General features: G+C 51.7%; 1 protein-coding gene across 1 annotated transcript in view; it reads right to left on the reverse strand.

Annotated features, from left to right (window-relative positions):
* The window catches only part of LOC142469207 (intermembrane lipid transfer protein VPS13C-like), a 106,004-nt gene that overhangs the window by 64,047 nt on the left and 28,669 nt on the right, over positions 1-13,288 (reverse strand). Inside the window, exons 3-9 of the mRNA XM_075576167.1 lie at positions 12,771-12,872; positions 11,880-11,930; positions 9,763-9,825; positions 8,019-8,128; positions 7,091-7,150; positions 6,599-6,658; positions 6,229-6,309 (exon numbers count right to left, since the gene is read on the reverse strand). Coding sequence (XP_075432282.1) covers positions 6,229-6,309; positions 6,599-6,658; positions 7,091-7,150; positions 8,019-8,128; positions 9,763-9,825; positions 11,880-11,930; positions 12,771-12,872 — 527 coding nt within the window. The remainder of the gene's footprint in view (positions 1-6,228; positions 6,310-6,598; positions 6,659-7,090; positions 7,151-8,018; positions 8,129-9,762; positions 9,826-11,879; positions 11,931-12,770; positions 12,873-13,288) is intronic.

Below are 13,288 nucleotides of genomic sequence, written 5' to 3' on the forward strand. Positions count from 1 at the left end.
TAAGATTATAGTAGAGGCTCGCTCGCGCCCAAGCAACCTGCACTCCTGGAGGCGTGGCCGTGACGTCACGTGAGCGGCCCGCCCTCACTGGCTGAACCGCTCACGTGACGCGGTCGTCGCGTTGCAAAAAAAATTGAATTGTATTTTTAAATATAGGTCGCCCGCTCTATGGCCAGGTGCGCGGCCTGCCTCGGGGGCGCGCGGCCTGCCTCGGGGGCGCGCGGCCTGCCTCGGGGGCGCGCGGCCTGCCTCGGGGGCGCGCGGCCTGCCTCGGGGGCGCGCGGCCTGCCTCGGGGGCGCGCGGCCTGCCTCGGGGGCGCGCGGCCTGCCTCGAGGTGCGCGGCCTGCCTCGGGTACGCGGCCTTTTGTTTATGGCGCGCGCAGGCGCTATAATCGCGGCCTTACAGTCGAAGGGGAAGTTCTAGTTAGTGTTGTCTGTGTATGTATATACTGTATTATGTGTGTGTGTGTGTGTGTATTGTATATGTATATAGTGTGTGTGTGTGTGTGTGTGTATTGTATATGTATATAGTGTGTGTGTGTGTGTGTGTGTGTGTGTGTGTGTGTGTGTGTGTATTGTATATGTATATAGTGTGTGTGTGTCTGTGTGTGTCTGTGTGTGTGTGTGTGTGTGTGTGTGTGTGTGTGTGTGTCTGTGTGTCTGTGTGTGGTGTGTGGTGTGTGGTGTGTGGTGTGTGGTGTGTGGGTGTGGGTGTATAGGTGTGTGTGTGTGTGTGTGTGTGTGTGTGTGTGTGTGTGTGTGTGTGTGTGTGTGTGTGTGTGTGTGTGTGTGTGTGTGTGTGTGTGTGTGTGTGTGTGTGTGTGTGTGTGTGTGTGTAATTTATGGATATATAAATATACTATATCAAATATTTTATATCTATATACACACACTACACACACATACATATACACACACATACATATATACACACACACACACACGGGTATCAGTAACCTCCCTGTTATACCATCATACAGATAATTAGTTCCTGTGTCCACATTTCATATTTCAGATGTGAATCCATCCAAGGCTTTGCCATTAAAAGCAACACAAAATAATATCTGCCTTTTAGAGATGTTACATACACAATCTATACATACATATATAAGGTGTGTGTGTGTGTGTGTGTGTGTGTGTGTGTGTGTGTGTGTGTGTGTGTGTGTGTGTGTGTGTGTGTGTGTGTGTGTGTGTGTGTGTATATATATATACACACACACATATACATACACACACACACACACACACCTGTGTATGCGTGCGTGTATGTATATTTATCACACACACACACACACACACACACACACACACACACACACACACACACACACACACAAATAATACAGTGCACGCACAGTGCTGGCTTGTAAGCAGACTAATCGTGTCCTGCAGCTGATGTGTCAGGTGGCGCGGTGGCTTACACACAGCTATATATAGACTCCTGAATGTCATTGTTATGTCACACAGATCGGTAAGGCGTCTGGTTAATGCAGCGCAGGGCTTGCGCCGGTAATTACGGCTCTATTATTTAAGGTGCAGTCTGTGTTCCCCGCAGATATGCAACACCTTCTCAAGCGGTTTTAACCCTTGTTCTATCATGCGAGATTCATTGAATCGTTCTTATTCGTTTAAATCAAACATGAAGACTAACAGAATAAACGAAGGATATTAAAATGCACCGGATATTTCTAAATCAACGATAAAAGCTGATGCAGCTTTTACAGCGTCCGTGCTGACCGCCATGTTTGTTTATTTACGTTACGGGATCTCTTCTCGCGGTTTATTACTAAAATCTGATGCACCGTCAAGGTGATAGAAGCATTTGAAATACGGAGGTGTTCGGGAACTTAAAATGGAGTTCTCCCTGGGGCCTGCTGCCGTCTAAAGGTTACCATGGTAACTACAGAGATTTAAAATAAATAAATAAAAATGAAAGAGCGGGACGGTTTTAGGGGCCACCTTACGAACCTTGTACGAGTTAAACCCACATCCGCCAGCTGCCTAAAACCGAACTAATCAGAACCGCCCGTTTTGCAACGTTTCAACACTTTATCTTGTACCAATATTTGTGAGGTCCCTGAAAATAGAGGGGACATGGAAACCGAGGGATCCCGTCACTTGTGTGGCGAGAATGGCTGCATCAAAAAGCAATTATGGACCATACTTCCATTCAAGCTTTTTCCCCGCGGTCAACACGTTATTCCGATCACGCGTCCTGCAGTGTGTAACATTTCCACACACAACAATACGAGATTATATACCTATATATCTAGATAGATAATAAAAAGATCACTTGTGAGCACATTCACGTCTTAAACAGGTCTGCAACCCTGCCTTCCACCATTATCCCCAGCATATAGTGCTTTCACTGCAGCAAGGGATTCTGGGAAATGACATGCAAATGAGCACAACGTGTCACCTTTTGTCTGAAAAACCATTGTTACATGGAACCCATATAAGCGAATGCTCACTGTTAACACAGCTTTAAAGCACAGCATTGGAATCAGATGCAAAGCCAGAGAAACCACTCACAGACATGGTTATATGGGCTCCATGTAACAATGTTTTTTCAGACAAAAGGTGACACGGTGTCATGGAACAGAAATACCCCTGTCTGCCTTCTCTGTTTGAGCCCCCCTTCCCTTGGCAGTTCCCCCTGCTAGCTGCACTAGGATGTCACTTTCCTTGCAGTTCCCTCTCAGTGCAGATGGAATGGATACATTATGTATCTCTTTTTCCTTCCAGTCTGTCATACCCCTGGTTGCTCTGGCAACATCTCCAGTCCTCCTAGTTTTGGGCTTTTCCATTTCCCCCCCTGTCTTTTGCTGTCAGTTAGTGCAGTCTCACTGAACCTTTAGTGTGACCCCTGCCCCTCACTTCCTTTTCCACCATTACCTCTGGATGAGTGAGCACTGCTGTAACTCCTGTATGGTAGGATTATCTTCTCACCTGCTCTTAACTACCAAGGCACCCACAGAGAGACACTATTCATACATAACATCTCTTCACAAGTGACTGTATTTCATGCTACTTTCCCCAAATAAAGTAAGAAAAGAAACAGAACTTGTTGCGCTTGGAAAAGAGGGCCGAGTTGACACTATCTGGGCTAAATCATCTTACACATGACCCCTGGCTTTCAGAATACACGGTGTGCTCATTTGCATGTAATTTCCCAGAATCCCTTGCTGCAGTGGAAGCACTGTATGCTGGGGATAATGGTGAAAGGCAGGGTTACAGACCTGTCTAAGGCCTCGGCCATGTTTACCGCTTGCTGGCGGAAGCGTGCTGAGGCGCGCTCCCGCTCAGCACTGAGCCCCTACAGCCGCAATTAGAGCGGCTTTAGTAGGGGCTCACCTGCGCTTCCGCACGCTTGCGGAAGCGCAGGTCTTAGGGGAATTTTAAATTCCCCCGCTTGTCGGCGCGACAGGCCGGTCACGTGAGCGGTTCGCCCAATGAGGGCGAACCAGCTCCGTGACGTCACTGGCCCGTCCCCGGCCAGTGACGCGCCCGCCCCCGGCCCTCCCCCTGACAGCGCGTGCGGTAAGCAACCGCAAGGCCAGGGAAAGCACCCGCTTTCCCTGCGCCTCAGCGCGCCAGCAGGGAGCATGGCAGAGGCCTAAGACATGTGAATGTGCTCACAAGTGATCTTTTTATTTGCTATATGCAATACGGCAGAGGATTCTTGTTGCCTTTTTCACCCACCATAACTTAAAACGTATAGATATGATACACACACACACACACACACACACACACACACACACACACACACACACACACACACACACACACACACACACACACACACACAACTATAAAAAAATCAAAACAGAGCCCCAGAAGACTGATTAATATGATGAAACTGCAAGCATGGACCTGCAAGAGATGTGTTCCAGCTTGAATGCAGAATAGGGTTAGATTGAAGAAGGTCAGCAAGGTTATCTTATACACGCTGCACACTGCAGACACGTCCAGCAGCTGCAGGGAACTATGGAGAACTGAATAAGGTTTATAGACAAGTGACCTTCCCTGAAGAGAAGACTTTTGCAACATGTTTACCTGGACTAATCCAAGTCTGCTAAACGCATCAAAGACCCATCGCCTACACTAAGCCAGTTAGAGGAGATAACTGGAAACTGCGGACAAGAAGATACAGCTAGGGCGATATGGGGGAGCGGGAAGGGGGGGATTGGAGTATGCATGATGTCAGAATGAAGCACAAACACCGATTCCTTCAGGTAAATATTATCAGTGCTGGAGGAGAGATCAGTTGTCTTGACCTGGTGTTTGCTCTCCGCACACAGAGGCCACACTGTGCTATTATCCCAAGTGTGTGCTGTGCTAATAAACTACATTTACTTTGTGAAACATCTGTGTTGAACAGACGCGCACAGACGCACAGACAGATACCCGCCTTCTCTGCTCTTACCTTCTCCCACGGCATCTCCTGCATGGTCCGACATCGTGGCTCCGAGACATCCAATTGCGCCGTATTGCCATGACAAATGGACGTCATGGAGCCATGATGGGAACCTGTAGGAGGAGAAGTCACCGGAGAAGGTAAGAGTTACAGAGGACCCGCGCTCTTCCCCCACCAATGTGTGTCGTGGAGAAGCGCACTGGGCCTCTAACCATGGGGCTCGGTGCACAGGCACCGCAATCATGCCAGACACAAAGAAAAGCGTGCGTCCCGATCTCTGCGTGACCGTACAGAACAGCGTGCCCCCGATCTCTGCGTGACCGTACAGAACAGCGTGCCCCCGATCTCTGCGTGACCATACAGAACAGCGTGCCCCCGATCTCTGCGTGACCATACAGAACAGCGTGCCCCCGATCTCTGCGTGACCGTACAGAACAGCGTGTCCCCGATCTCTGCGTGACCGTACAGAACAGAGTGTCCCCGGATCTCTGCGTGACCATACAGAACAGCGTGCCCCCGATCTCTGCGTGACCATACAGAACAGCGTGCCCCCGATCTCTGCGTGACCATACAGAACAGCGTGTCCCCGATCTCTGCGTGACCGTACAGAACAGCGTGTCCCCGGATCTCTGCGTGACCATACAGAACAGCGTGCCCCCGATCTCTGCGTGACCATACAGAACAGCGTGCCCCCGATCTCTGCGTGACCATACAGAACAGTGTGCCCCCGATCTCTGCGTGACCATACAGAACAGCGTGCCCCCGATCTCTGCGTGACCATACAGAACAGCGTGTCCCCGATCTCTGCGTGACCATACAGAACAGCGTACACCCGATCTCTGCGTGACCATACAGAACAGCGTGCCCCCTGATCTCTGCGTGACCATACAGAACAGCGTGCCCCCGATCTCTGCGTGACCATACAGAACAGCGTGCCCCCGATCTCTGCGTGACCATACAGAACAGCGTGCCCCCGGATCTCTGCGTGACCATACAGAACAGCGTGCCCCCGATCTCTGCGTGACCATACAGAACAGCGTGCCCCCGATCTCTGCGTGACCATACAGAACAGCGTGTCCCCGATCTCTGCGTGACCATACAGAACAGCGTGCCCCCGATCTCTGCGTGACCATACAGAACAGCGTGTCCCCGATCTCTGCGTGACCGTACAGAACAGCGTGCCCCCGGATCTCTGCGTGACCATACAGAACAGCGTGTCCCCGGATCTCTGCGTGACCATACAGAACAGCGTACCCCCGATCTCTGCGTGACCATACAGAACAGAGTGTCCCCGATCTCTGCGTGACCATACAGAACAGCGTACCCCCGATCTCTGCGTGACCATACAGAACAGCGTGCCCCCTGATCTCTGCGTGACCATACAGAACAGTGTGCCCCCGGATCTCTGCGTGACCATACAGAACAGCGTGCCCCCTGATCTCTGCGTGACCATACAGAACAGCGTGTCCCCGATCTCTGCGTGACCATACAGAACAGCGTACCCCCGATCTCTGCGTGACCATACAGAACAGCGTGCCCCCTGATCTCTGCGTGACCATACAGAACAGCGTGCCCCCGGATCTCTGCGTGACCATACAGAACAGCGTGCCCCCGATCTCTGCGTGACCATACAGAACAGCGTGTCCCCGGATCTCTGCGTGACCATACAGAACAGCGTGCCCCTGATCTCTGCGTGACCATACAGAACAGAGGCAGATCACGGTTTTGAAAAAGCCTCATTTAAAGTCACCGGCACATTAAATCGGCACCTTCATTCCCACAGAAACACCAAACCCGCGGTATTTACCAAGATCTGTTCTCTGGACTTGAGATAATACATCTCGCTGTTCACGTTCCAATAGCTGCTGAAGCAATCGAGACGTACAAGCTGGGGAGAGAGGGAGAGAACGAGAGAAATCAGCTGCAGCACAACACATGTATGCACACACGTGCACACACGTGCACATATGCATGTACTGTACACACACGCCTGCACACAAACACTTAAGCATGTTTACACACAAATATATTTTCACACACAAAAACAACAGAGGTTTACACAGGAAAGGAGAGCAGACCTAGCTATGCTAGCACAATACACACCAAAACCATGTTATACACACACATCTGTAACACGGCAGTAACTGTGTGCGCTTATTGCTTCTTTTACACTTCACCTTGTAAATGACTTTGGCCGCTTCATTTAATATGCACGGTATCCAGGATTCATTGGAAGTCTGCAGGACACACAGAGAACAAACTAATTACTTCTTCTGAACAAAGGGACTTGTTTACATGGCCGCTTTCCATACCCACGCAGGTGAATAATAGGCCTCCTTCCCTGCGCGCTGGTACACCGTCACGTACACCACTCACACCAGGGGTGGCCAACTTCACTCCGCATGAGCCACTAAAAGGCCAAGTATTGGGGATATCCCTGCTTCAGCACTGGTGGCTCAATCAGTGGCCCAGTCGAACACCGCCACCTGTGCTGAAGCAGGGATATCCTGAACACCCGACCTGTTGATGGCCCTTGAGGACTGGTGTTAGCCACGCCTGACTAACACCCTCTCAGCGGGATGGACACGCCCTGTACAGCTTGGTAACAAACATGTCCGGCCATCTCCCAGTAATAAGCAGAGTTGGCATGGCAGCACGCCGGGCGTTACCTGCAGGCTCAGCTCCCCCAGGGTAACACCTACGGACATTGGCATGGTGGCATCAGTGATCTGTGAAAACAAGCCGGGGGCAAATCATCGGCGCGTCCATCACAGCGCAGGCAAAACCTTCACTTTCAGGTACGGAAACCCAAATCCAATATACATAGAATACATTGTGGCTTCTTGCACAGCGCTGTCCCTGACCCGCAGAGCTTACTATCTATGCTGCTGGTGCCTGAGGCACACGGAGAGAAAATCACCTTGGGCAAGTCACAAGAAGGTGACACCGGGAATTGAACCGGGGTCTCCCAATTCACACTCTGTCATTGTTTATAGACAGAGACAGACAGAGACACGCAGAGAGACAGAGACACGCAGAGAGACAGACACACGCAGAGAGACAGAGACACGCAGAGAGACAGAGACACGCAGAGAGACAGAGACACGCAGAGAGACAGAGACACGCAGAGAGACAGAGACACGCAGAGAGACAGAGAGACAGAGACACGCAGAGAGACAGAGACACGCAGAGAGACAGAGACACGCAGAGAGACAGAGACACGCAGAGAGACAGAGACACGCAGAGAGACAGAGACACGCAGAGTGACAGAGACACGCAGAGTGACAGAGACACGCAGAGTGACAGAGACACGCAGAGAGACAGAGACACGCAGAGAGACAGAGACACGCAGAGAGACAGACACACGCAGAGAGACAGACACACGCAGAGAGAGAGAGAGACACACAGAGAGAGAGACACACAGAGACAGACACACACACAGACAGAGACACACACAGACAGAGACACACACACACACACACACAGACACACAAAGACAACTAGGTGTTTTTGGCGCCCGAGGCAAGTTCCTCCGACAGTGCGCACCTCCGACTCCCCCCAGAAACACACAGTGCGCCAGGGCGAGCGATGACTTACATCATCCTCGTAGCGGACGTGGATACTGGTGATTTTCACCTGCAGGTTTTTGATGACCTGAGTGGCGAGTTTTTCCAGAAACGTGTCTTTTTTCTCCTCCTTCGGCTTGTCTTCGGGAAACGAAAGATACAAAAAGGACATCATTTAATCATTTAGTCTTCCCCACGTGCAAGCTGCATGTAAAATACCACACAATGCATGTAAAGCATCGCACAATGCAGGTAAAGCACCGCACAATGCATGTAAAGCACCGCACAATGCATGTAAAGCACCGCACAATGCATGTAAAGCACCGCACAATGCATGTAAAGCACCGCACAATGCATGTAAAGCACCGCACAATGCATGTAAAGCACCGCACAATGCATGTTGTGGAGCGAGATATATATTCCGCACACACCAAGTTGAATACCTCAGCAGAGGGATAGGTGCTCAGTAAGCCTGGAGAATAAAAGTCTAGAAGACCACTAAAGTTATCAAAATACCATCACAGCATGTAGGGGCGTGCAGGTGTGTCGGGGCGTGTAGGTGCGTTGGGGCGTGAAGGCGCGTCGGGGCGTGTAGGTGCGTCGGGGCATGTAGGTGCGTCGGGGCGTGTAGGTGCGTCGGGGCGTGAAGGCACGTCGGGGCGTGTAGGTGCGTCGGGGCGTGTAGGGGCGTGAAGGCGCGTCGGGGCGTGTAGGTGCGTCGGGGCGTGTAGGCGCGTCGGGGCGTGTAGGCGCGTCGGGGCGTGTAGGCGCGTCGGGGCGTGTAAGTGTGGGTGTGTGTGTAGGTGCGTCGGGGCGTGTAGGCGCGTCGGGGCGTGTAGGCGCGTCGGGGCGTGTAGGTGCGTCGGGGCGTGTAGGTGCGTCGGGGCGTGTAGGCGCGTCGGGGCGTGTAGGCGCGTCGGGGCGTGTAGGTGCGTCGGGGCGTGTAAGTGTGGGTGTGTGTGTAGGTGTGCACACACACACACACACACACACACACACACACTATACAGATGTCCTAAAAAATGTGAAATGTAATCATTTGCAAGTCTTTAAACGCATGTAACATGACGCTGCGATGCGCCTGCACGGTTTCTGGAGAACTAGTTGAGGAGCCCGGGGGCTTCGTACCGTTATCCCAGCCACAGTGTGAGGAGGAACGGGTCGCTTCCTCTGCTACCCTAAACACTGCTGGGAATCCCTCTGAAGGAGAAAAGCTTTGGTACGGCCGGGTGTGGGCGTACGGCCGGGTGTGGGCGTACGGCCGGGTGTGGGCGTACGGCCGGGTGTGGGCGTACGGCCGGGTGTGGGCGTACGGCCGGGTGTGGGCGTACGGCCGGGTGTGGGCGTACGGCCGGGTGTGGGCGTACGGCCGGGTGTGGGCGTACGGCCGGGTGTGGGCGTACGGCCGGGTGTGGGCGTACGGCCGGGTGTGGGCGTACGGCCGGGTGTGGGCGTACGGCCGGGTGTGGGCGTACGGCCGGGTGTGGACGTACGGCCGGGTGTGGACGTACGGCCGGGTGTGGACGTACGGCCGGGTGTGGACGTACGGCCGGGTGTGGACGCACGGCCGGGTGTGGACGCACGGCCGGGTGTGGACGTACGGCCGGGTGTGGACGTACGGCCGGGTGTTGACGTACGGCCGGGTGTGTACGTACGGCCGGGTGTTCAGTTCGAGCCGCTAGAAGTAGAAGCCGGGAAAAGAAAGCGTGGCTACGGAACAACGCTGCGTTGAAGAGAACCACGGAAAACATGCTTAGGAGATTGCGCTCACCCACCTTTCTTTGTGTCACGAACCTTGAAACGGTTCTTAAAATGTTTGCGCTTTTTGCGTTTAGCTCCTTTACATTGCAAGCGTGTGTGTGAGAAAGGGATAAAATAGGCGTTAGCAAACCCGCAGGCTCAGGCAGTGTTTAACAAGGTAGATTAGAAGATGGCTCACCGTGACGGGACGTGTCCCCATACAACACCACAACTAGACTTACCTGTAATGAAAACATCAACACTTATACCCACCAAAGCCTTAATATTGGTCTCAATAGATGGATCTTCCTCCCCGCGGTATAATACAAATAAAGGGGGATGGGTGAAAGGAGGGGAAGCTCCCGCATCAGCTTCAATAACAATAGAGAAAATATATAGCAGTAAATGTAAAATAAAGGAGAGAAGTCCTAAGGTGCAAATAGGGACACGGAGACTAAAACAAACAGAAAGATTCCCCAATGACTGCGCTCACAGTATTCACTGCGCCATACTTTGCGCGCATTCCTTGGGGAATCTCTCTGTTTGTTCTGCTAATAAGGTTCTGCTACTAAGGTTCTGCTACTAAGGTTCTGCTAATAAGGTTCTGCTAATAAGGTTTATTTTACATTTCTTACACTAGAATAACGGGAATTCAAAACTAGATAAACGATTTTGAAGCCGCAGTTCTGTTTTTTTCCCCCATTCGGGTTTTTACTTCGTATAAGATCTGTGATATCTCTTTCCAACGCTGTATTCATTGTACAGTATTAATCGGAGGCCCCCCTCAGGAGATTTAAGCGCCGGAAATATGAAGGTTTAAATGGAGCTCTCTCCAGAGCCCAGTGCGGGCTGAAGGTTACCGTGGTAACCGCAGAAGCTAAAAAGGAGGGAAAATCAAGTAGGACAAACTCAGGAGCAGGATACTGGGGGGGGGGTTCTCTGCTTATAGGCAGTTTCATTGCACTGGTGTAGAAAATACCCCCCACACACAGACCGACAGACACGCAGACCACACGCACGCACACACGCGCGCTCACTCCCCATACACGCACACACGCTCACTCCCCATACCATACCACACGCACTCACACCCTCCCTCCCTCACACTCACTCAGATCCGCCTACCCCCAAACACAGACCGACAGACACGCAGACCACACGCACGCACACACGCGCGCTCACTCCCCATACACGCACACACGCTCACTCCCCATACCATACCACACGCACTCACACCCTCCCTCCCTCACACTCACTCAGATCCGCCTACCCCCAAACACAGACCGACAGACACGCAGACCACACGCACGCACACACGCGCGCTCACTCCCCATACCACACACACTCACACCCTCCCTCACACACACTCAGATCCGCCTACCCCCACACACAGACCCCTCAAACACACACAGACACACCCACCCACCCCAACACACAGACTCAGATCACACACACAGAAACCCCCCACACATTTTTTAAAGATGGCCGGCATTGTGGTTTTCTAAACCTGCTAATTACCACAATTTAGGAAGTGAAGATGTTAATGAAAATGCTCAGAAAGTTCATTGTGAAGGAACTCGCGTTCCCGTGACGCGGGATCTGGGGTAGTACACACGGCGTACTTGGTTATTTTCGGCGCTAGGTCCCGATGCCTCTACCCATTTCTCCGGCATCCGAAAAATTCTAATATAATAATTTCCAGAAACGGAAGAACATGTAGAAGGCAAAGAAACGGTGATAGGACAAATGGGGTGTTATACACAAACAACAATACACACACATGTCATATTTGTATATACTGTACACATACACAGTGGTCGACAAATCACCAAAAAATCTACTCGCCACACAAAAAAATCTACTCGCCACCTAGTACCAAACGTGTGCTGCTTGGGCCAATAGGAGCTCGCCACGATGTTAAATCCACTCGCCCGGGGCGAGCAAATGTATAGGTTTGTCGAACACTGCACATACATAATTGTGTGGGAGAGGGGGGAGAGAGGGGAGAGAGGGGAGAAAGGGGAGAGAGGGGAGAAAGGGGAGAGAGGGGGGAGGGCAGATGGAGGGGGGAGAGAATACACACACAGCGTGATGTATATAGACGTATACAGATAGATACACAAACACACACAATGCATCTATCCATACGCACCAGCCTTGGAATCCCTATACACAAAGCTCTGCATGTCTGCAGAAGGATAGCCTGCATCCCGTGATAAGCAATAAGCAATAGAAGGCAAAATGTTCAACAAAGCAGATTATCCGCCCGGTATAACCAGGAGCCGTTCCACACGGAGAATAGTGGTACAAAGCGCAGCTTCCAAGCAGCCAGTGAAGAGCAGCACAGTGTCATACGCAACCTGCACATATGGCAGCTGCCCCTTGTAGATACGATACAGAATGAGGCTTATATACTGATAATGTAATACACAACCACAACAACCTGACGAGAGGCGCTTCAGGGATTATTCATTCATCTGCGATAGTGCCGATCGGGGGCGGGGAAATCAAATGCACGGAAACGATCACCAGCTTCAAATCGCAGTTGAATGAATAACCCCTGTAGTGCTCCACGGTGCCTTGTGTCACACTGCTATGGGAACGATAGACATTATGGTGAGGGCCGCCGACAGGGGGCAGGAGCCAAGATGACTGTGCCGGGACCAACTGGTACCAGAAGCTGGGCCCAACTGGAAGCCGGACCTGACTTCCGTGATGATCCACCAGGCTCTGCCCTCCTGAACTGTTGGAGTTGTGTCACCCGTCCGCCACCGGGCTACAGCCCAGGCGGTGCTTATCTCACCCCCACTCCCTTACTCCTCAACAATTCATAACTCGCCCGCGTGCTTAGCAATACCTCCCTTCTCTTCAAACTCCCACCCCCCCACCCAACAAGCCAGGGCCTTGGTAAGCACACGGTCTTGGGCCCGACATGTGCTATAGGTTCCTTCAGTCCCCCTTTCAACCTGTCCCACGGTACAATTATTCCGTAAAAAAGAGAGGACACCTATATAAGAAGGAGGCCACCTGCGACGCTTGGTACCTTTTTCGGCATTTTTTTGCAGGGCTTCCTCAATCCGCAGTAATTCTCGCTGCTTTGCCTCCTGAAGATGTTTCTCTTCTTTCTCTGCATCATATTTTATGCCTGTGGGGAAAGAGAATAATTGTGATGTGCTCGTAATGAACTATATATATATATATATATATATATATATATATATATATATACACATATATAAACACACATACACATGTAGAGGTATCAGTACCGTGTTAGCCGAGCTTCAATATATATCTCGCACACGTTAGCCACCCCTGTCGGATGCCTCTGTAGTGTCTAGCTCACGTGTAGCCACAGAGGAACCAACAGAGAACTCACTCCTGCCAGACCCCAGTGAGGACCGCACTAGTGCAGATGGGACACTGGATTTCCGCAGTTCCTACCGCCCGATTTGCTCACCAACCCTCGCCCATGCTCAAGGTCATGTGGCCCAGGAGTTATTAATTCCATCCTATCAACTTCAGCCTCTCTGCCCTGCCGCCACAAACCATTTCCATGAC

The sequence above is a fragment of the Ascaphus truei genome, chromosome 18, assembly GCF_040206685.1.
Source record: "Ascaphus truei isolate aAscTru1 chromosome 18, aAscTru1.hap1, whole genome shotgun sequence".
Taxonomy (NCBI): Eukaryota; Metazoa; Chordata; class Amphibia; order Anura; family Ascaphidae; genus Ascaphus; species Ascaphus truei.